Source organism: Myxine glutinosa, chromosome 7 (genome assembly GCF_964187855.1).
Source record: "Myxine glutinosa chromosome 7, kmMyxGlut1.1, whole genome shotgun sequence".
Taxonomy (NCBI): domain Eukaryota; kingdom Metazoa; phylum Chordata; class Myxini; order Myxiniformes; family Myxinidae; genus Myxine; species Myxine glutinosa.
Genome location: NC_136267.1, coordinates 85,016,555 through 85,042,261, shown reverse-complemented (window position 1 = coordinate 85,042,261; position 25,707 = coordinate 85,016,555). Strand labels below are relative to the sequence as shown.

Here is a 25,707-nt window from a genome sequence, read left to right as displayed (position 1 = left end):
GCGGCCCCCCACCCCCGGGGGCCCCATATTGGCGAAATACTAAATGGCCGCCACCCGGATTAGAGGAAAATCAGTTAAATAACTAAAAGGGTTGGAATCATGTATGATACCACTTTTCAGGGGTTTTCGAGGTCGAGGAATCCAATTATGATGTTATTTTGATGATTCGAGGTCAAGGTCAACCCTCAAGGTCATCTTAAAGGTCATTTTTGAGTCAAACATGTCGGTTTTTGAGTTTTTTGTCAAGATTTACGCGAGGTTCACCATTTTATGTTTCTGGGTTGGGTAATCGAACTCTGACCTTATTTTTGACAATTAGAGGAAATATTTACATGTCTATTTCCTAATTTTCAGGCATATGCAGTTCATCAGTCTAATTACAAAGGTACGGATTTTGATGTTTTATGAACTGTATGCCATATCCTTGTGTTTAATTTTGTGCGATCATGATCCGGGTTCATGTATACATGATTGTATACATGTCATAAATATGACGTCATAGGTCATGTGACCTGGCGGCCATATTGGATTTTATGAGAACCTTAAAAATGGATCCCTGCCTTCATTTTTCGATCGATTCATTTTGAACTTTGACCACTTATAGTACGCCATGTGATTGGATGCATATCCTAATTATGACGTCATAGGTCAGGTGACATGGCGGGATGGACCGGTATGGTCCCCGGATCATACCGCCCTAGGCGCCCGTCAAAAATCGAAAGAGTATGGCATGGGCAACATCTGCGCCAAATTTGATGCTTTTGGAAGAATTTGAACCAAAATATCCCTGAGGGCCCTGACTATTTATCTATTTGCTGATGACTCCACTCTGCCGAGACATCTCTCATCCTTCGATCAGATAGCCAGGCTGTGGCCTCTTCCTTCTCTGCAGATCCTCATAGAATAACGAGCTGGATCAACACTTGGTATACGTCTTCCAATCCAGACACATCTCCCACTCCCACTCTCTTTCAGAAAGGACCACCTGGTGAACCCTCCCATCAACTTAACACACATCTTGATGTAGTCACTAAACATGTGGGCATCACTATAAGCCATGATCTTTATTCAGCAAACCACATATCCAAGATGGCCTCTAAAGCCAACTGCCAACTGGGTATCCTCTATCATGCGAAGTCTTTACTTGGCAAATCTGAACTTTTATTAGCCTACAAGGTCTTCATCTACAGCTCGATAGAGTAATGATTTCCCCCTTGGGTGGGAACACCCACCTCACATATTGTACTTCTTGATACCATGGAAAACAAGGCCCTCAAAATTATTGGAATATCTCACGATGGAGCTGAGACTCTAGGACTGTTAATCTTGCATCACAGACAGGTTGGTTGTCTCTCGGTCTCCCACTTGCATGCTGTCTGCTCTTACACCCTCTGACATTTCGTGCTCTCCACCTTCCCCTCCTCCCCTCTCCACCAAGTTTCTGCAAGGCGCACGCAGTCTGATAAAAAGTCACTTCCGGCGAAACTCCCAAAATGCAGGCTCACTGCTCACCTATACTTATTCATTTCTCTTTTCTCCCACCTGTGAAACGAACTTCCCCAGTATGTTCAATCCGCCTCTTGCCTCTGTGGCTTCAAGATGACTTCCTCGGGGTCATCCCTCATCCATACTCATGATCTTTTCTACCCTCTCTAGTCCACTCAAAGCCCACCCCTTCCTTTCTAGGTTATTGTGTTTCCCCCACATCTCCCTCACCCTCTTTTTAGTTCCATTAATATTTCATCGCCATTTTCCCCTCCGTGTTTTTGCTGTGTTGAGCTTGTATCCAACTGCTTCATCCCTGTGTCCTCCTCTTGTTTTCCAATTTTATTTTCAATTTATTTCAAAAACATTTTTTTAAATGTTTTTTTTCGAAAAAAAATTCAACAAATTAATAAAATCAATTTCTCCTCTTCTCCTCCATTCTTTCCCCCAATTGTGTCCCTCCATCAATGGCTGTTGGCTTGTTTTCTCCCTTTCCACTGTGTTTCTTGTTCATTGTTCCAGCTCTTCTAGATCCTCGACTTTGTGTCCAAAAAAAAGAGCTGCAGTTTCACTGTGATGTTGGCAATGATGGAAACAAGAACTAAGGAAAAAGAGGAACTCGACACGGATTCTCAAGGACATCTTTACCATATTACGTACATCGTGGAAAATGATTTATAACGAATCTGTATGTATTCGTTGCGTTACTAAATGATTTTCTGACATGGAATTAAAAGGAAAAATGAAAAATGAAACGTAGCCCAACCATGGTGTCTGCTGTGTATCATCACCATCATGGACCATGATGCTCGATACAAAGCGTATCTGCCGAGATATTTTGTTGGATGAGGTTACAATCCTCATGGACAGATCCCCACTGCAACACAGAAACTCAGTGAGGGAATTTTTGAATTTGTTCATGATGTCGGCGATATTCGCAAAGAACGCCGTGGGATCGTTAACGGCTACCAACTAATACCGACAGACGAGAGGCACCAGGATGATAGTTTATAGGTGTGTCTGGATTCGAACCCAGGCCAGACAGCTTCGGAGAGTGTGCATACCTCCAGGCTGTCCTGCCAGCCCTATGTTACACACATGTTGGTAAAACCGAGCTAGCTCATTAAGGCCTTCATAATCAAGAAAACCAGTCCAGGCTCCTCAACTCAACTTCTCAACTCCTCAAGGGTTGAATGTTAAACATGGTTGAACCTCAAGTTTAACAAGGTTGAACCTCAAGGGTTGAACTCAACTCCAGGTTCCTCCTCAACTCCTCAAGGGTTGAATGTTAAACATGGTTGAACCTCAAGTTTAACAAGGTTGAACCTCAAGGGTTGAACTCAACTCCAGGTTCCTCCTCAACTCCTCAAGCCCAGGCTCCTCAACCTGAGGCCACTACAATACTTAATGTGACCTCCATTATAGGATTTATACCGGTATCAAAATCCACCCAAATCGAAACCACAACCACCAACACGTGATAACGCGTCACTGCTCGCAGCATGCTTGTTAAGTGGAAAACTCAAACCTGATCAGCTCCCAATCTCTCGATCCCATTGGCACGTGACACGAGGCATTGGTGACTCGGTCACGATATTGGATCGAATCTCGTACCTCGTGATTACTCTTAAATAAATACAGTAATAAGAGTACCGTTTCTTCCCAAAAAAGAAAACTTGTGACGGGATTGTGCGTCTACTGGACCTCACATATTGTATTTCTCCAAAACTCGAGCATTTCAACGTTTCGAAAAAACAGTGACCCCAAAGTGCTGGGATCGAGTTACAAAATCAGCGAATATGAAAATATTCCACGAACCCCATAATCAGCACCCCATAGTTACAAGCCAAGGTTAGGAACGAGTGACCATGACTATGTGACCCGTCAGCACATGGGACGTCAGATTCACTTTGATATCATTTGCGTTTCCATTTGGGGGAGGGGAGAGGTGGGGGCGGGGTTTCTATTTATTATAAACAGTTGGGATGAAAAGGGCCGATTCCATGAACCACATCGACGAGCAATTCCCCAGCGACTGAGAAACGTGAATACCAGGTTGGTGACGAACTTTTTGCATTCATTCCGCCGGTATGAGTGAGTTACACTATGGTAAGATGACTTGTGTGACGTACCAATGTAAATAATAAAATGCAAAAAACAGTCACACCAAAAGTCTTCATGAAGTCAAAGCCGATGCTTTCTTTGAGATGTATTATTGGGAAAAAAAAGAGACAAAATGAGTGGAGCAGTTCATTTTTATATTACTTTGGGATTTAAACTGCAGATTGTGTTAACCACAATCAATACATGCTGTTAACCACAATCAATTTACTTCAGACATTCAAAATGGGGCTCGAAGGTGGACTGCAGGTGATCAAGTACCTTGTTTTCCTTGCAAACTTCTTGTTCTGGGTGAGTGATTTTTACCAATTTTTGAACCATGCCGTGACATTAGAACTATTGTGTGACCATGACACGTGGGACTGGCAAAAATGATCAATCCTAAAAATAAAAATAGACAAACTTTAAATTACTACTTTAAACGCAATATATGATTTCTGTTCAATGAAGGTGTGAAGATACACCCCACCAGTTGGATTATAAAACGAGTGATAAACTCATCGATTAGATTATAAAACAACTGAAAAACTCATCGATTCAATTATACAACGAGTGATAAACTCATCGATTAGATTACAATACGAGTGATAAACTCATCGATTCGATTATACAACGAGTGATAAACTCATCGATTAGATTATAAAACGAGTGATAAACTCATCGATTAGATTATAAAACGAGTGATAAACACATCGATTAGATGATAAAACGAGTGATAAACACATCGATTAGATTATAAAACAAGTGATAAACTCATCGATTAGATTATAAAACGAGTGATAAACACATCGATTAGATTAAAAAACGAGTGATAAACACATCGATTAGATTATAAAACAAGTGATAAACTCATCGATTAGATTATAAAACGAGTGATAAACACATCGATTAGATTATAAAACGAGTGATAAACTCGTCGATTAGATTATAAAACAAGTGATAAACCCATCGATTAGATTATAAAACAAGTGATAAACTCATCGATTAAATTATAAAACAAGTGATAAACTCATCGATTAGATTATAGAACAAGTGATAAACTCATCGATTAGATTATAAAACGAGTGATAAACACATCGATTAGATTATAAATCGAGTGATAAACTCGTCGATTAGATTATAAAACGAGTGACAAACTCATCGATTAGATTATAAAACTAGTGATAAACTCATCGATTCGATTTTACAACGAGTGACAAACTCATCGATTAGATTACAATACGAGTGATAAACTCATCTATTTGATTATACAACGAGTGATAAACACATCGATTAGATTATAAAACGAGTGATAAACACATCGATTAGATTATAAAACGAGTGATAAACACATCGATTAGATTATAAAACGAGTGATAAACTCATCGATTAGATTATAAAACGAGTGATAAAGACATCGATTAGATCATAAAACGAGTGACAAACTCGTCGATTAGATTATAAAACAAGTGATAAACTCATCGATTAGATTATAAAACAAGTGAAAAACTCATCGATTAGATTATAAAACGAGTGATAAACACATCGATTAGATTATAAAACGAGTGATAAACACATCGATTAGATTATAAAACAAGTGATAAACTCATCGATTAGATTATAAAACGAGTGATAAACACATCGATTAGATTATAAAACGAGTGATAAACTTGTCGATTAGATTATAAAACAAGTGATAAACTCATCGATTAGATTATAAAACAAGTGATAAACTCATCGATTAGATTATAAAACAAGTGATAAACTCATCGATTAGATTATAGAACAAGTGATAAACTCATCGATTAGATTATAAAACGAGTGATAAACACATCGATTAGATTATAAATCGAGTGATAAACTCGTCGATTAGATTATAAAACAAGTGATAAACTCATCGATTAGATTATAAAACTAGTGATAAACTCGATTAGTTTATAAAATGAGTGATAAACTCATCAATTAGATGATAAAATAAGTGATAAACTCATCGATTAATTATAAAACAAGTGATAAACTCATGGATTAGATTATTAAACAAGTGATAAACTCATCGATTAGATTATAACGAGTGATAAACTCATCGATTAGATTATAAAACGAGTGATAAACTCATCGATTAGATTATAAAACGAGTGATGAACTCATCGATTAGATTATAAAAACGAGTGATAAACTCATGGATTAGATTATAAAATGAGTGATAAACTCATCAATTAGATTATAAAATAAGTGATAAACTCATGGATTAATTATAAAACAAGTGATAAACTCATGGATTAGATTATTAAACTAGTGATAAACCCATCGATTAGATTATACAACGAGTGATAAACTCATCGATTAGATTATAAAACGAGTGATAAACTCATCGATTGGATTGTAAAACAAGTGATAAACTCATCGATTAGATTGTAAAACAAGTGATAAACTCATCGATTAATTATAAAACAAGTGATAAACTCATGGATTAGATTATTAAACTAGTGATAAACCCATCGATTAGATTATACAACGAGTGATAAACTCATCGATTAGATTGTAAAACAAGTGATAAGCTCATTGATTAGATTGTAAAACAAGTGATAAACTCATCGATTAGATTATAAAACGAGTGATAAACTAATCGATTAGATTATAAAACGAGTGATAAACTCATCGATTAGATTATAAAATGAGTGATAAACTCATCGATTGGATTATAAAATGAGTGATAAACTCATCAATTAGATTATAAAATAAGTGATAAACTCATCGATTAATTATAAAACAAGTGATAAACTCATGGAGTAGATTATTAAACTAGTGATAAACCCATCAATTAGATTATACAACGAGTGATAAACTCATTGATTAGATTATAAAATGAGTGATCAACTCATCAATTAGATTATAAAATAAGTGATAAACTCATCGATTAATTATAAAACAAGTGATAAACTCATGGATTAGATTATAAAACGAGTGATAAACTCATCGATTAGATTATAACGAGTGATAAACTCATCGATTAGATTATAAAACGAGTGATGAACTCATCGATTAGATTATAAAACGAGTGATAAACTAATCGATTAGATTATAAAACGAGTGATAAACTCATCAATTAGATTACAAAATAAGTGATAAACTCATCGACTAATTCTAAAACAAGTGATAAACTCATGGATTAGATTATTAAACTCGTGATAAACCCATCGATTAGATTATACAACGAGTGATAAACTCATCAATTATATTGTAAAACAGGTGATAAACTCATCGATTAGATTGTAAAACAAGTGATAAACTCATCGATTAGATTATAAAACGAGTGATAAACTCATCGATTAGATTATAAAACGAGTGATAAACTCATCGATTCGATTATAAAACGAGTGATAAACTCATCGATTAGATTATAAAACGAGTGATAAACTCATCGATTAGATTATAAAACGAGTGATAAACTCATCGATTAGATTATAAAACGAGTGATAAACTCATCGATTAGATTATAAAACGAGTGATAAACTCATCGATTAGATTATAAAACGAGTGATAAACTCATCGATTAGATTATAAAACGAGTGATAAACTCATCGATTAGATTATAAAACGAGTGATAAACTCCTCGATTCGATTATAAAACGAGTGATAAAATCATCGATTAGATTATAAAACTAGCGGTAATGTCACCTATTCGATAATAATAATAATAATATTAATAATGTAGTTAACCTGCATGTTTAAGCCTCCAAATAAACGATGATAATTATGAAACAAATTTTCAGGTGTAAGTCTCGAAATAAATGATGTAGCTAACGTGCATGTGACCCCCTCCCCATCCCCCAGTTATCAGGACTAGGACTCATTGTAGTTGGTGTAATGGCACACCTGAAGTACTCGGTGTTCAGTGTGCTAACCGGGCAATCTATCGATTACCTAATTTTCGCCATTATCCTGATTGGAGCCATCATCTTTGTCGTGGCTTTCTTTGGATGCTGTGGAGCTGTGAGGGAGAACAACTGGATGATTACATTGGTGAGTAACATGATGATGGAATAAAACCATCTTTGCCTTTTTCACATGTTCTAACCAAACTCGTGTTCCCTTCAAATAACAACCACCTGTACATTGGAATTTCTCATTAAGTTTCTGAGTACACCTCTCGCCACCGATCGGATAGTGCTGTGTGACCCACCTTCCGACACACAACATGGACCCACAAGGATACATGCAAGAAGGGGGTGGGGGTGGGGAGGGGTAACAATCCCTATTGGATAGTGGTGTAAGGTATTAGAAGTGATTTGTGAGTTTGGAATTCGATAAAGTGAATGAGTGGGTGATCTGCATTGGAGAAATAGGCAACATTCAAGGAGCAAATGTGTAAGGTGCAGGGAAGGTTTTTTTTGCCAAGGGTTGGTTGAATAGGCAAGAGGGATAGAATGGCCTCCTCTTGTACCAAAGTCAAAGTTCCCTGCATAACCTCCCCCCCCCCCCCTTCTCAATTGTGTCGTGTACTATGAATCCCCCCCCCCTCCCCTCTCAATTGGTTGATGATTAGGTTGTGTATCATGCACACCTCTCCTTTTCCTGTGATCAGGTAGAGCACCTTCATTCTACCCCCCCCCCCCTCCTCCTTGTTTGCAGTTCACAGTGTTATTAATTCTCATCTTTGTTGCTGAATTGGGAGCTGGAATCGCAGCCTACATTTTCAAACAAGAGGTTTGCCTGTTGGTTTTATCGTTTTGTTAATTTTTTAAAATGTCTAAAAACAAATAAAAACATTTGTCACCATTTTAAAAGCACGAGTTCTCCGTATATAAAATTGCTTATTTTGGTCTATTTTCAGGTGAAAGATATCATTGATGAGAGAACCAAAAATGCCATAAACTTGTATCCAGAGGAAGGTGAAAAAAGTGTGGACTTCATCCAACAAAAGGTAGGAATATATTTTGACCTTATGGTACGACCTAGTTAGGTATGACCTAAAACACTTAATTTCAACTTGTATTTTATATAATTTTCCATAAAATGAACATAAACTTTTGTTTTTAAAATGTAACATCACCCTTTTGAAAACATTTAATCACAACCACTTATGATATAAATTTTTAAGGAGTTATGTCGCACTTTACAGATATTAAGATAACTAGCAGTCACCCGACGGGCCTAGATACTCTGAATACGGTAATTTGAAATTTGAGAGCTGGCTCCCGGTCTATCTGGATGGGTTGCGGTGGGCGATAGGCAGCGGGGATTATTTTGGTTAATGGTACACTTCATTGTGCATATCATTATATAGAAGTAGAAGAGAAAATACAAGAATCTCTGTATGAAAACCTTAATAGAATAAACTGTTGGACATAATAACTTGAAAACTGGATGTTATCACTAAATGATAAATCAAACTCCCAGAAGTTGTACAACTTGTCTGGGAGAAGAAAAAAAACTCTTAAAAGGATATCACAATTTAAATGATTGTTTATTTAGTTTATTCGTTTTTTAAATTTAAATTATATAGTTTATTAATTTAAAGTAGACAGTTTATTTAAATTATTTCACTCTTTGGATATTGTTACGTTTGTGGGGGTAGATGATGGAATTCCATAGTAAAGATAGGATTGTATAGTCATAGCATGGACCGTGGACACGTAGGAGACATCTCGATGTACTTAAGTAGGGAAACTGGAGGTTAAGATTGGTTATGTTAACCGCACCCGCTCCCCCTCCAACCACCTGCCCCCCCTTATCCTGCCTTCCCCTGTCTCAATTCTCCCCGGTCTCCCCAACTGACCTCTCTGAACTAGATCATAGGATTGAAAACTGCCACCTGCACTCTTGACCCCATCCCCTCCAGCTTTGTCAAGGCCTCCCTCCCTGCTCTCTCTCCACTTATCATTGCAACAATAAACTCCTCCCTGTCTACAGGCATCGTCCCACCATCCCTCAAAATTGCTGCTGTTACCCCCATTCTAAAAAAAACCTGGTCTAAACCCTGACACCCTAAATAACTTCAGACCCATCTCCAACCTACCCTTTCTGTCAAAAGTTTTGGAACGCGCTGTAGCCGCGCAACTCAAACATCACCTCTCTGCCAATAACCTGTATGAAACATTCCAATCCGGATTCCACTCCAACCACAGTACTGAAACTGCTCTCCTCAAAATCACCAACGACCTTCTCCTCTCCTCTGACAACCTCAACATTCTCATCCTCCTCGACCTCAGCGCTGCCTTTGACACCATCGATCACACCATCCTCCTCACCCGACTTGAATCCACCTTTAACGTTACCGGCACTGCCCTCTCTTGGATTAAATCATACCTCTCTGACAGACGCCAGTTCATCTCCATCAATAACTGCAAATCCCCCACTGCTCCCCTCCCCCAAGGTGTCCCCCAAGGTTCAGTTCTTGGCCCCCACCTCTTCATCCTTTACCTGTCCCCCCTCGGTCACTTAATCCGCCGTCATGGTCTCCAATTCCACTGCTTCGCCGATGACATCCAGCTTTTCATCTCTACCAAGTCCGTCTCCACCGACACCCACTCTATCCTGACAAACTGCATCTCTGAAATAAAATCCTGGCTTCAAATCAACTTCCTCAAACTTAACTGTGATAAATCTGAAATAATCATCATTGGCCCAAAAACGCTCACAAAATCCACCCATAACTTTGCCCTCAACATCGACGGTATCCCAGTATCCACCTCCCCTCTCATCCGGAATCTTGGCGTCATCTTTGACCAAACCCTCTCCTTCGACAAATACACTAAACAGATCACAAAGACGGCCTTCTTTCACCTGAAAAACATCGCCCGTCTCCGCTCATCCCTCTCCTCCACGGCTGCAGAAACCCTCATCCATGCCTTCATCACCTCCCGTCTGGACTACTGCAATAGCCTCCTCTATGGTTCACCCTCAACTATCACCAATAAACTCCAATACATTCAGAACTCCGCTGCCCGTCTACTCACCCATTCCCGGACCCGTGACCACATCACCCCCGTCCTTTACAAGCTTCACTGGCTCCCCATCTCCCAGAGAATCCAGTACAAAATCCTCCTCTTGACCTACAAAGCCCTCCATAACCTGGCCCCATCCTACCTGGCTGACCTCCTCTCCAGACACACTCCCACCCGCAACCTCCGCTCTGCTGGTACCAACCTCCTGACCCCCCCCCCCCCATCCGGACCAAATTCAGATCCTGGGGGGACAGGGCCTTCTCCATCGCTGCTCCCACCCTCTGGAACTCACTACCTCACACCATCAGAGACTCCTCCTCACTCACCACATTCAAAACATCACTCAAGACCCACCTGTTCAGCACTGCATTCAACATTCAACCCACAGCATTTAACCCCTGACTATCACTTCTTCTTCTCCCTCCTTTTGCTTTAAATATTTCCCTATTGATTCTTGTCTTTTTGCAATTGTTGTTTACATGTTTTGTTATGCATTATGTTTTGCACTCTGTCAAAGCGCCTTTAGGATTCATGAAAAGCGCTATACAAAATAAATGAATTATTATTATTATTATTCTTATGTGTCTTCACACGAGGGGTGAAGCTGTGCTAACGAGGTAGGGATTAAGGTTAGTTTTCCCCAGTATGTGATATTCCCTTTGTGACCTTTTCTCTACGTTTTACAACTACCACAAGGCCAGCCATGCAAAGCCTCCATTGAACCACCACAACCGCCGACAGTACCCAGACATTGCCAATTCGGCAAGTAAGCCACGCATTAATGAACACCCACGCCAAGCAAAGCTGGCAGGCCATGCCCCATAGTGGTCCGAGGGGCGTGGAGGAGCAGAGCCGGCAGGCTGTGCCCCCGAGCTTGCGATTGGTCGGGGTGACATCAGAGCAGAGTAGGTCCGAGATAGAAACGGATGTTGGTGGAGGAGCTGCATCTTTCTTTGTATGTGCGCCTGAGAGGAATGCTTTTGCTGAGTCGGGAGGATTTTGAAGGGGTTGTCGGATACTGCTGAGGTCATGGTGGACTGGGTTCATGTTGTGCTTCCCCGGACGGCAGAGGGACCCGAAAGAGGACCGCCCTCACAAAGTACCTCACGTTCGTGGTGCCGAGGTGCGCGATTCTGCTGCCATCTTACACGCTTCCCGCCTGTGGGGCTTCAAGCATCAACGACCACCAGGCTCCTAAAAGCCATTTGGGACCAGAGCTGAGTCCCGGCCATCTAAAAGAAACATTCTATTTTCATTTTCTTTCCCCTGTGTGTTGTATTTGTGACTGAGTGGAGATGCCTCACAGTGGAAAATATTAGTTTTACCTCAGCATTCCTTTTATTCTTTGATTTACCTTCATTAAATTAATTGCATTGCATCTTTCAATTGTTGTGTTCGTTTATTTGTTGTGGGTTCCAGATTAATCCCGTGTGCTTCTTTTCAGGTAAGCACTTCACTTCCTTCCATCCCACGCGCGACAAAACCAACAGCCAATTTTGGCTGTTCGCCTCGGAATTAAGGACCGTTCCGGCTATTCATCCAAGGCTGATGTTCATCGGCTATGGACACGACAATTTGTTTTAGGTGTTTCTAGTAGATCACCACAGCAGATTTCAGTCAATATAGATTGTAGTATGTTACCACAGCACATTTCAGTCGATCACTGACTATGCCGACCACAACATGAAAATCGAAATATCGCACAACCCTGGTCCATCGGGATGGGTTGCAGCAGGCCCAAGGCAGCGGGGAGGGAGTTTCTTTTGGCTAACCACACACTTTTTGCATATTATATAGTTATGCCACTTCAGATACATTTTCAAATCACATCACACTTTATAAATGTTTTAAAATCATATCACACATATGACATATCACACATTTAAATTATATCACACTTTTGATAAATTTTTAAATTATATCACTTATGTTTTTAAATGTTTTAAAATGTTTTAAAAATGTTTTTAAAATGAAATGTTTTAAAATTATATCACACTTTTGATATTCAAAATTATATCACACTTTAGATAATTTTTTTAAATTATATCACTATTTAGATATGTTTTAAAATTATATCACACTTTAAATGTTTTTAAATTACGTCCACACTTTAGATATATTTTTAAATTCCATCACACTTTGTTTTTGAAATACATCATACTTTAGATATGTTTTAAAATTGTATTGGTATTTAGATATATTTTAAAATTATATCAAACTTTAGATATGTTTTAAAATGACTAGGGCATGCCCGTACTATATCTATATCTAAAATTATATCCCCCCCCTCTATTTACATGAAATGGTTTGGTCCAAAGCGAACGGCTTGCGAGTACGGTGACAATCCCCCCCCTCTATTTACATGAAATGGTTTGGTCCATTCGCAAAGCCAAAGCGAACGGCAGTTACGAATCGCAGTTACGATGAATCGCAAAGTAGTTTTAATTAGTTTTAAAACATAGTTTAACGCCAACATAGTTTGCCAACGTGAAATAAATGAATACGCTCTCAAATGTGCCGTCCGAGGCAGAGTCTGTTCGCCACGTTCGGCACACGTGATAGCTCGCTGCTCTCTGATTGGTCGAATCGTTTTTGGACATAGCTCGGTAACTACTTGTCCGATTAATTTCAAACCTTGAAAAGGCACATCCTCGGGTCCCCAGCAATATACCTGGCAAGTTTAAAGTATATCGGACCGGTAGTTGTCGAGAAACAGCGGTCACAGACATACAAACATACAAACATACAAACAAACATACACACAGAGATTAGTGGAATTATAGATAGATATCTCACTTTAGATATGTTTTTAAATTAAATCACACTTTAGATATGTCTTTAAATTGTATCACATTTTAGATACGTTTTAAAATTATATCCCACTTTAGATATGTTTTTAAATTATATCCCACTTTAGATATGTTTTTAAATTATATCTCACTTTAGATATGTTATTAAATTATATCTCACTTTAGATATGTTTTAAAATAAAATCACACTTTAGATGTGTCTTTAAATTGTATCACATTTTAGATGTTTTAAAATTATATCCCACTTTATATATGTTTTTAAATTAAATCACACTTTAGATGTCATTTAAATTGTATCACATTTTAGATGTTTTAAAATTATACCCCACTTTAGATATGTTTTGAAATTATATTACACTTTTGATATGTTTTTAAATTATATCCACTTAGATATGTTTTAAAATTAAATCACACTTTATATACACAAAGAATTAAGTTAAGCACCCCTACACAACGAATTAAGGTAAGCACCCCCTAATATATATTGTTTGTGTATATGTATACATTGGCATATATTCTAAGGTATGTGAGATCAAATAATGATTGGTATGACATTAGCAATTATCCATTGATGAAATTGAGTGATCAAAGTGAAAAAAAGTGATTGGTTGAGTCAGTGATCCGATCACGTGGGTCCTACACACGTTATTGACGCAAAGATCGCTAGAGGTCTTCTCAGAACAATGACTGTACGTTAGAAAACATAAACGTCATCCACACTGTCCGTGATGGACCTATAGCTCCATACTTAAATTGAGGTGAAAATATGCCTAAAATTCCCAAAAAATTTCACCTTAAATTATTCAGAATAAAATATTGAAAACGGCATGATTGTTATGTTTTTATGTGACCATAATATCACTTCTCCAGAAAATATAGCAATATCATGGGTATATTACACTGTTTTGACGACAACAAACTTGTAATGTGCGAGGTTGTAAAAAAACGGGGGGGGGGGGGGGGGTGCTTAACTTAATTCTTTGTGTATATATATGTCTTTAAATTGTATCACATTTTAGATATGTTTTGAAATTATATCCCACTTTAGATATGTTTTGAAATTATATTACACTTTTGATGTTTTTAAATTATATCCACTTTAGATATGTTTTGAAATTAAATCACACTTTATATATATATATATATGTCTAAATTGTATCACATTTTAGATATGTTTTAAAATTATATCCCACTTTAGATGTTTTAAAATTATATCTCACTTTTGATATGTTTATAAATTATATTACACTTTTGACATGTTTTTAAATTATATCTCACTTCAGATATGTTTTTAAATTAAATCACACTTTATATATGTCTTTAAATTGTATCACATTTTAGGTATGTTTTAAAATTATATCCCACTTTAGATATATTTTTAAATCATATAACACTTTTGATATGTTTTAAAATTATACTTCACTTTTGATATGTTTTAAAATTATATTACACTTTTGATATGTTTTAAAATTATATTACACTTTAAATATGTTTTTAAATTCCATCACACTTTCGTTATATATTTAAATTACATCACACTTTATATATGTTTTTCAATTAAATCACATTTTAGATATGTTTTAAAATCATATCACACTTTAGACATGTTTTTAAATTATATCAAACTTTATATATGTTTTTCAATTATATCAAACTTTAGATATGTCTTTAAATATCATATTTTAGATATGTTTTTCAATTATATCACACTTCAGATATGTTTTTCAATTTTATCACACTTTCGATATGATTTTAATTTACATCACACTTGAGATATGTTTTTCAATTATATCACACTTGTGAAATGTTTTCAATTACATCACATGTTAGATGTTTTGAAATTATAACCCACTTTAGATGTTTTTCAATTATATTCCACTTCAGATATGTTATTAAATTTGATCACATTTTAGATATGTTTTTCAATTTTATCACACTTTCGATATGGTTTTCATTTACATCACACTTTCGATATGTTTTTAAATTATAACATCACACTAAAGGTTTTAAAGTGCAACATGACAATTTAGACATTTTTAACCGTTTATAAATGAAGACACTTTTGAATAATGTTGTGGGATTGCATAGTTTGTAACCATGAGTGCGTTTTGTGTGGTTGTGTGCAGTTTAACTGCTGTGGAGGTCAGGACTACAAAGATTGGTTTGGCAGTGCAGCTTGGGTCGCAAAGACTCCACGAAACAATGACAACGTTCCAGATTCTTGTTGCAAAGACGTAAAGAAAGGATGTGGACGTAACATCATTCAGCAATCGAAACAAAATGAAATTCACACAATGGTAAGTACTCTATTTAATACAACCAATACCCTGGAAACACCACGTTCACAATTGATGATGCTTTATGGTAATTGCTGCTTTAGGAATGACACTGTGCAACATCTCAAATTGTTAAAGTCCATCTTTATATTACATATGCAAAAAATGGCAGTACTGTCGTGCGAATCCCTCAAGGTTAACATTAGGGTCCGCGGAAGACCGAACGGATTTAACAGAGGCGACGACCAACTCGGATTGGGCTATAAAACGCGGGAGAAGAAGAAGTGAATAGGAAGAGGCAGCAAGCGCTTACCTATGGCGAACCGACGGCAGCTCCGATCCTGCAGGGAAATTAACTCACGAACGACAACCCAATTCAATGTACAAAAAGAAACAAGTTTATTCCGGAACCCGAGACAATGAAACACGACGATGAATAAATAGTCCTAAATTGGGATCCCACACACCTCACTTCAAATACGCCACACAGGAATGGATTACGAAAAGAACACGTTCGTCGTGTACGTGGAAATGTGGTGCGTCCTTATCTGTCTGTGGTCTGTCGTCCAACGCGGCTCCCTCCTCCGGCGCGAAGAAACCCTTCGTCCGCTCACACTCTTCGCCAGGCCCCGCTGCGACTCGCTCCGCAGCACACCACGAGGTCCCTCGCTCCAGTACCAACACTCGCTCCCTGCACCAACAGCACCGCGAAGGGCCGAGTACCGTTCCAAGCTCTGGAAGCACCGAGAAGGACCGCTCCAAGCACCACTCCACACCAAGAGCGAACCGTCAGCACGAAGAAGAGAAGCGCAGAGAGCAAAATATGTCGTGCAGCGCCAAGAGACCAGCGAAGAAGCCCAGAGCAAGAGGGAGAGCCAAAAAGAGAGAGTGCAAGAGAGACACAATGTCGTACAGCCCAAGAGACCAGCGAAGAAGCCAAGAGTCGTCCAAAATGTCGTGCAGCGTGCCCTTTTATCACCTTCGTCCACACTTCTCTTTTGCTGGCGCCCTCTCATTGGCCGAGTGCCTCCCGCCCTGGTGTTGCTCGCCCCTCCCCCTGCCCAATCAACAGTCCTCCTGGGCGTGGCTCCCAGTCTGGCCACGAGGCTGGTTGCTCGGCCAGCTGGTGGTGTGGCTGACTGCGGCCCCATCGGCGGCGCCCCGTCCTGGCTTTCTACCTGTTTGTCTTCCACAGTCTTTGTAAGGGAAGGGAGGGGAACTATTTAATGTGTGCACTAAGGACCTATTTAAGTGTTTATAGGAGTGCGTTGCCATAAGGGACAAAGGAATGATTTCCAGGTCTGACACACAGGGGTTTATCTTAGTCCCTACACTATTTAACAACCGAACATCCTTGTATGTTCACAGGTATACTCTTATCCCGACAAACCGCCTAAAACACAGAACTTATTACAGGGTAGATTCCCTATCGTGACAGTCGAAGCATGTTACCTATACAGATCTACCTGGCTCTAGATATTCCTTTACCCCCCAGACATAACAGTACACTTGAGTTGTTTCCCGCACATCTCCCATCCCCTTATATTTTTGTTTTGTTTTGTGTTTTCTTTCAATAAGTGTTTCATACTTTCACATTTTTCTTTCTGAGTCGTTCACATTCAACGTAATACTAACCTTCATGAAGGCAAGAATCTGTCTGCACCGGTGGATAAAATAAACAATGGATTTTATCAACTAAAAGGTTGGAATAATTTTAAACGCTGTGGGGAATGAGATGTTGTTGATGTTCCGATCATTTGCCTTTCGTCTCTGCTTTTCAAATGTTTTGACAAAGCTTTTCCTCTGCAGGGCTAATGCTCAAAGTCAACAACCCCTCACTCCAAACAACGTGTCACATACCCTTACTGGCTTCCAATTAATAAAATCCATGGGCTGACAGGATGGCCTAGAGGTATGCACACTCTCCTCTAAGCTATCTAGCCTGAGTTTGAATCCAAACCCAGCTATAAACTGTCATCAGTCAGATTCTTCAAATATATGGTCTTGTGATTCAGAATCCATCAAAAACCATTGTATGCACCCTAAAACAAGGTTGACCCTGCTGGCTGCCAGACTAAATTGTGCTCCATCCACACAACAAATACTTGTTATGAGAATCTGTCGCACAACAGGAGACGGGTTTTTGCAATCACATGCATATCTGTCCAGGCCGACCTTTTTTTTTGTTTAACCATATGAGCTTGTCATCAACTTTTCAACAAACCCTCATTATGAGAACATGGAGAAAAATAATTAATAAATGGGTCAAAATATCAAAGGGCAAAGTCACAGTGAGTATAAATACGTCTTATCAGCCTGTCCGCAGAGCGTCGAGCATGAGACGCCCCATTTAAAAAAAATTGCTTCCTTGTTTATTTCTTTATTTACAATTTGGCCTCACATTATCCTCAAGCACCCTCTGGTACAATGAAGAATTCATAGTGGATTCTATGATGGTGAGCTGCCCAGGCCCTGATGCAGCAAAGCTGCCCCAAAGCATAATATTTCCACCACCATGCTTTACAGTTGGTATCAGGTTCTTGTGGTCAAATGCTGTCTTTGGTTTTCGCCAAACATGTCTTCTGGTACTGTGGCCAAATAGCTCTCTCTACCTTTGACTCATCTGTCCAGAGCACATTGTTCCAGAAGTGCTGGTCTTTGCCTCGTTGTGCATTGGCAAACTTTAGTCTTGACCTGATGTTCTTTCTGGACAGCAAAGGTTTCCTCCTGGCACACCTCCCATGTAGCTCAAATTTGTGCAGCCTCTTTCTAATGGTAGACTCGTGCACTTTGACATCAACAGTGGCAAGAGCTACCTGCAGGTCCCGTGATGACATTCTGGGGTTCTTCGAGACTTCTTTTAGCATCTTGCGGTCTGCTCTCGGGCTGAACTTGCTGGGGCGGCCTGGCCTGAACAAGTTGGCAGTTGTTTGGAATCTTCTCCACTTGTAGATGATCTTCCGAACAGTCGAGTGATTGATTTCAAATTATTTGGAGATCTTTTTAAATCCCTTCCCAGACTCGTAGGCATCTATAACCTTCTTTCTGAAGGCCTCAGAGAGCTCTTTTGATCGAGGCATGGTGACGCCACACACTTCAACAACAAAGAGCAAACCAAACTAAATGTCTGAGGTTTAAATAAGACAGGTTCCTCCAAGATCCTCTCTAACGATGTTCTAATCATTTGCACCTGAGCTGGTGCACCTGATTCTAATTTTAGGTATTTGAAGTAGTGATAAATGTAGGGGTGTACTTACTTTTAGCACATGCGAAATTTGCATTTATGCTTATTTAAATTATACAATGGACTACAAAATGTAAATGTTTCATGATATTTGTTATATTATATCACCTTTATCTATCAATATTGTTGAAATGAAGATCAAATAGCTGTATGTTGAAATATGTTGAAAAGGTCAAAACTTTACATGGGGTGTACTTACTTTTTCACGTGACTGTACATGTTTTACAAAAGCACGTTAACAGTCATGATAAACAAGATGGTATTGAGCAGTAACCCTCTGTAAGAGGGAAAATAATTTCCAAGGGTTTATTTATTTTTTAAAGCTAGAGTTATTTTTCTGCCTTGGTGTAAAGTTACCGTTTTGTGCAGCGCCTTCCATATTTCATTTTGTGAAAAGCACCAATCGCATTATCGGCATTCAAAATGAACCCGTCGTGCCTTGTTTGGATTGCAGGGTTGTATACCCAAAGCAGTATCATTGGTGAAAGGAAATTTGATGTTGATGGGATCGGTGCTCGGCGGAATCATCCTCATTGAGGTATGTCTGTGTATGTGTGCTCGTAAAACATTTGTGACATGTGGTCCATGGGCAATGACAATCTCGTACTGAAAGATTGTCTGTAATTGTTGTTTTTCTAATCACAAGATCAATGAGCAGCAACTACACTTGTACAAGGAGATATAAAAAGTTTATTCTGGTCATGCACACTACTCCATAGTGCCAAACCATCAATGATACATTTTATATCGACACAAACATGTGTACTGTACTTTAGCTAACCATAATAGCAGTGGAAAGCAATACTTGAATTTTTATGTCGAAATTGAGATTCATTGAGGAGTAATTGAGAGAACAGCAGGTTCACAGATTGGCAGTATCAATGGGGAACAGGAAGATATTGTGGTTGGTGAGACAGGTTGGGGAGTGGAAGGGGCGGAGGGGATGACAGAATCAGCAAGAATTTGTACATCAGGTATAGGAAGGAATGGAGGAGGCATGCGACAGAGACAGAGTTAGTGTCACAGAATGAAGGTGAGCAGTCACCTTGGAATGGGGATGAAGGAATGGAGGTGAGCATTCACCTTGGGACAGGAATGGGGGTAAGCATTCACCTTGGGACAGGAATGGAGGTAAGCGTTCACCTTGGGACAGGAATTGAGGTAAGCGTTCACCTTGGGACAGGAATGGAGGTAAGCGTTCATCTTGCGACAGGAATGGAGGTAAGCGTTCACCTTGGGACAGGAATGGAGGTAAGCATTCACCTTGGGACAGGAATGGAGGTAAGCGTTCACCTTGGGACAGGAATTGAGGTAAGCGTTCACCTTGGGACAGGAATGGAGGTAAGCGTTCACCTTGGGACAGGAATGGAGGTAAGCGTTCACCTTGGGACAGGAATGGAGGTAAGCGTTCACCTTGGGAAGAAACGGAGCGCTCACCTTTAATGTTACATGTGTCTGTTTTTACAAGGTATGTGATGTACAATAAATGTTACAATTGTTAACATTCATTTCCTGTCCCCTCAGCTCCTTGCCACAGTGTTCGCCTGTTGCCTCATGCGGGGAATTCGGAATCTTGATGATGATGAATTCTGATAAAACCTCAAGCATTTCTTGTTGCACTACCTGTTAAATACATTTCCTACATGCTTTCCATCACTTACACATTAGCACAAGAACGGTAGTAATACAGATACCGTATCGAGCTGGTAAAACTATTAAAACTCTTCCAAAACCAACATCATCATTGCATTTGCTGGAATTGTATTTTATTGTAAAGAAATGAGACTTTTTGGTTTTCAGCATGACTAAATAAACACAATGTTTAATGTCTTTGTACTGCATGTGTTTTATGTACAAAATGTTTAGAAAATATTAAAAAGGCCATCCTTGATATCTTATTTGTCCCATGCGTGTGCCATTGTCCCCTTGAACCTAAATGTCCAGAAAGTAAATAAGACAAACATGGAAAGGGGCCTGGATTATCATCCAATAGTTTGGGTTGTAAAAGCTCAGGTGCTAGTGTCCTGGTTTTATCCACAATGTGTTTTAACTATATTAAAAGTACTATTCTGGTCTGGTGCCAGGATGGTTGCTTCATTTTTGTATGGGGCCTGCACTGAAGCCCTGATGAAAGGACTTTGGTCTCTGCACAAAGCTTTCTTGGGCTGGAAAGAGTGCAGAGGTAGTGTACTCACCTTTTGAAATTCCCAATCTTTCATCCTAGTCGGTCATATATAGAGCTCCATCACAATGCTTCAGAGAAGCTGGAAGGCCTGCTGTCCTGTTTACTGGCATTGCTTGTGAATGTTGAATATTCCACCACCTTTCAGGAAGAGTATGCCAATGTCAACTGGCCAAATTCCTACTCAATATGAAGACAGTTTTAACAGCACCCTGAGTAATGACCCATTCAGCAATGGAAATCGACCGGTCATGGCTGCACTGATGCCTCCCAAAACTGTTTGGACAATAACAAGAGAGGTATATTTTGCCCGACGTAGCCTCTTCAGTTAATTTTCCAAAAGGCATGATCATGCAGAGTCCCATGCCAACACCATGTGTGTCATGTGTGTATTGGTATCGTACAAGGTTGGTGCGTTTTAATCCACGAGAAATAAAACATACTGAGATCGAGCAATGAAACTGGTTTATTGAGTTTGATAGTTATCAGTTGTGCAATATTGTAGTGTTACCAGTTCCAAGCCAGCTGTGTGTGGCTTGGATATTTCCTCGGAATGATATGAACAGCAGTGTAAGTTTTTGTCCAAAAATATCATCAATAACAAAGTATCCAAAGACAAATATATTATTAGTAAACATTTGAGAACCATAAATATGGAGTTTTGTGACAACCAAGGCTTTGAATGGACCGAGTTGTGCTGCACTGAAGGACAAACATTGATAACATCACAAACTTGGTAATACGAATCATTCAGAGCAAACTGAACATGGTGTGCAACTGAAGAGTTTAAGAGGTGGATAGAATAAGAATAACATATATTGTTTATTTTTACACAACCAGGAAATTACATCAAACAGGATGTTTAGAAACCCTCATCCTCATTCAGTCTTCCCTACTTTGCTCCAATGAAAGGTTACCACCTGAAACGGCAACTGCTTCCCACGGAGATTGGCATACTTCGATCAACGTTCTGTCGATTCCATCCATTATACTTCCCTATAATTTGGTTTGGAATTCAAAGAACCATGTTTTTGTTTCAGAGAAAGTAAAGACAAGTCATAGGATATGGTAACAAAGAATACAGTGGAGTACATTAAATCCCATCCGGCAACTACCTCTCTCCTCTTTTTCGTTCACGTTTGCAGCGTTTGGCCTGTCGTTTGAGTGCAAACATTTATCACACAGAATATGGATTTTATCTACAGGGTGATTCACCAAGGCAAGAAGAAGACACAGTACACGACAGTTTTATACTCATACAAGACAAGTACATTGCAGTTTTGCTCTCGTACACAGTGCTCTGATGTATTGGTATAGTACCACACGAGTCGGATTTCTTTACCTCAATGATAACATGATTAATGAGTGTACTCGCTAGTGTGGTCGTGCAACTTGAATCAGCACGTACTCGCAATGTCCTCTAAAGTTAAAGTTCGGGTTATAGTTGCTGCTGCCAGACATGATAAATGGTTAACCTTGGCGTTAGTACTGCATCTGTGCTGAGGTTAGTGTTCTGGTTATAACGAGGGTTATCATAAGATTTGTGCCAAAATTAAGCTTGTTACATAGTGAAGAGTTGGGGATATCATTACATTTGTGCCCAAATTATGCTCGTTACAGAGTGAAGAGTTGGGGTTATCATTAGATTTGTGCCCAACTTAAGCTCGTTACATATTGAAGAGTTGGGATTATCATTAGATTTGTGCCCAAATTAAGCTTGTTACATAGTGAAGAGTTCACACTTCACATGAAGCTGAATACAGACGTGTTGGTTGGTTTGATATCCCCTTTTCTCTAAAAATGCCATCTCTATACTGCCCTACTTTGATAAAAGGAAGCAACTGTCATTTTTGTCGAAATTGAGTTATCACTTGTTCGAGGGTATTTGAGGTATTTTTAGGTATGCTCGACACGTTCGTACACAAAATAAAGTAACACGACCCTCCATTTCTGAGATATCATTTCTGATATTTGGCATTTCTGCCAAAGAGAGCAGAAAGAAAAACACATTTTCCTCATTTACAAGAAAACTCCTTTCAGGCAGTTGCTTCCTTTTGTCAAAGTAGGGCAGTATATTCCATTCACTGTTATAACACCATGACATCAATTTGCTTTCCCATTAGCCCTGAAGGTTTTATTCGATTCCACTAGAGTTGGAATTTCCTGGGAATCACGCTTCATGTCCATACATATCCTCTTATGTGTGAAGCAATTCCTACCATGCTTGATGTGGACGTTATACATATAGCTGAGACAGGACAGTTCTGTGCATATGCCTGTTTGATTCTGCTACGTACAGTCACGTGAAAAAGTAAGTACAGTAGTACACCCCATGTAAAGTTTTGACTTTTTCAACATATTTCAACATACAGCTATTTGATCTTCATGTCAACAATATTGATAGATAAAGGTGATATAATATAACAAATATCATGAAACATTTACATTTTGTAGTCCATTGTATAATTTAAATAAACATAAATGCAAATGTCGCATGTGGAAAAAGTAAGTACACCCTTGGCTCTAATAGGTGGTATTGCCCCCCTTTGGCAGAAACAACCAAGTAGGCGTTTCTTATAACTGTCTACCAGTCTCTGACATCGACTGGGAGAAATTTTTGCCCACTCCTCCATGCAGAATTATTTCAGCTGTGCGATGTTTGAGGGGTTTCTTGCATGCACAGCTCGTTTCAAATCCCCCCACAACATCTCGATGGGATTTAGATCCGGGCTTTGACTTGGCCATTGTAGAACCCTCCATTTCTTTCATTTCAGCCATTCCTTGGTAGATTTACTGGTATGTTTCAGGTCATTGTCATGTTGCAAGGTCCACCATCAGTTGAGCTTCAACTTTCCGACAGATGGCCTCACATTATCCTCAAGCACCCTCTGGTACAATGAAGAATTCATAGTGGATTCTATGATGGTGAGCTGCCCAGGCCCTGATGCAGCAAAGCTGCCACAAACCATAATATTTCCACCACCATGCTTTACAGTTGGTATCAGGTTCTTGTGGTCAAATGCTGTCTTTGGTTTTCGCCAAACATGTCTTCTGGTACTGTGGCCAAATAGCTCTTTGACTATTTTGACTCATCTGTCCAGACCACATTGTTCCAGAAGTGCTGGTCTTTGCAAAGGTGTTCATTGGCAAACTTTAGTCTTGCCCTGATGTTCTTTCTGGACAGCAAAGGTCTCCTCCTGGCACACCTCCCATGTGGATCAAATTTGTGCAGCCTCTTTCTAATGGCAGACTCGTGCACTTTGACATCAACAGTGGCAAGAGCTACTTGTAGGTCCCGTGATGACATTCTAGGGTTCTTCGAGACTTCTTTCAGCATCTTGCGGTCTGCTCTCGGGCTGAACTTGCTGAGGCGGCCTGGCCTAAACAAGTTGGCAATTGTTTAGAATCTACTCCACTTGTCGATGATCTTACGTACAGTCGAATGATTGATTTCAAATTGTTTGGAGATCTTTTTAAATCCCTTCCCAGACTCGTAGGCATCTCTCACCTTCTTTCAGAAGGCCTCAGAGAGCTCTTTTGATCTCGGCATGGTGACGCCGCACACTTCAACAACAAAGAGCAAACCAAACTAAATGTCTGAGGTTTAAATAAGACAGGTTCCTCCAAGATCCTCTCTAACGATGTTCTAATCATTTGCACCTGAGCTGGTGCACCTGATTCTAATTTTAGGTATTTGAAGTAGTGATAAATGTGTGGGTGTACTTACTTTTTCCACATGCGAAATTTGCATTTATGTTTATTTAAATTATACAATGGACTACAAAATGTAAATGTTTCATGATATTTGTTATATTATATCACCTTTATCTATCAATATTGTTGAAATGAAGATCAAATAGCTGTATGTTGAAATATGTTGAAAAAGTCAAAACTTTACATGGGGTGTACTTACTTTTTCACATGACTGTATGTGCAGTGCCTGATGTAAATCAGACAAGACATCAATTTTTGTATGGGAATTAAATTCCCAATTTGGAAAGATCATCTTGCATTCTGGGGAATTCCTGATTATGCCTATCAACAGGAAGTTTTTTTTTTTTCAACAAAATCTCGGCTCCTAGAAGAGTGAGGTGACAAGTCCTAAAATGCATAGTGTGTTTACAGGGTACACCATATGTACAGAATCAGTTTCTCATGCTTCCGCACAGCCAAACATTTGTCATACACAGGCCAAAGCTGTCCATACATTCTCCATTGGGTCAGACCAGACAAAATGTCAGAATGACAAACTTCAATCCACAAAGCAACCGCTGGATCCCATTTGTTAGAGACAGTGGAAATACGTCATCACAAGATGCCAGATCATTGCATAAACAACAAAATCTCAATCCATCAGCCATAAAGCCTTTACCGAGATCAGCATTTACGATGAGCCTTAAAACCTTTAAATGATCACCATTTATTATCCGACATAAAGTGACACACGCGAGTATAGTTTTACATCCGGGAATAATATACTCATACCTACAGCTGCAACCCTTTTCAAAAGGAAAACTAGAAATTTACCAAAACCATTCCACAAATGAAATCAAGTTCACAACAATTAATTCACAATGGAAGAATTACATTAATAGTTACGCAAACACACCATAACAGAGATACAATAAACAAGGTAAAACCAAATGCTAATGCTTCAGGTATT

At 39.0% G+C, this 25,707-nt stretch overlaps 1 protein-coding gene across 1 annotated transcript; it reads left to right on the top strand.

The window, feature by feature from the left end:
- The first annotated feature begins 3,426 nt into the window (after positions 1-3,426).
- LOC137431370 (CD63 antigen) lies at positions 3,427-20,692 on the top strand. Its single transcript, XM_068122621.2, has 8 exons — positions 3,427-3,540; positions 3,823-3,897; positions 7,420-7,608; positions 8,218-8,292; positions 8,420-8,509; positions 15,469-15,639; positions 19,317-19,400; positions 20,387-20,692. The coding sequence occupies exons 2-8, from the start codon at positions 3,832-3,834 to the stop codon at positions 20,453-20,455; spliced, it is 744 nt and encodes a 247-aa protein (XP_067978722.2). The 5' UTR covers positions 3,427-3,540; positions 3,823-3,831; the 3' UTR covers positions 20,456-20,692.
- The last annotated feature ends 5,015 nt before the right edge of the window (positions 20,693-25,707 follow it).

Coding starts and splice junctions, on each gene's coding strand:
- LOC137431370 (XM_068122621.2), top strand. CDS start 3,832: ATGGGGCTCGAAGGTGGACTGCAGGTGATCAAGTACCTTGTTTTCCTT. Junction 7,609..8,217: donor ACAACTGGATGATTACATTG/GTGAGTAACATG, acceptor CCTTGTTTGCAG/TTCACAGTGTTATTAATTCT. Junction 8,293..8,419: donor CCTACATTTTCAAACAAGAG/GTTTGCCTGTTG, acceptor GTCTATTTTCAG/GTGAAAGATATCATTGATGA.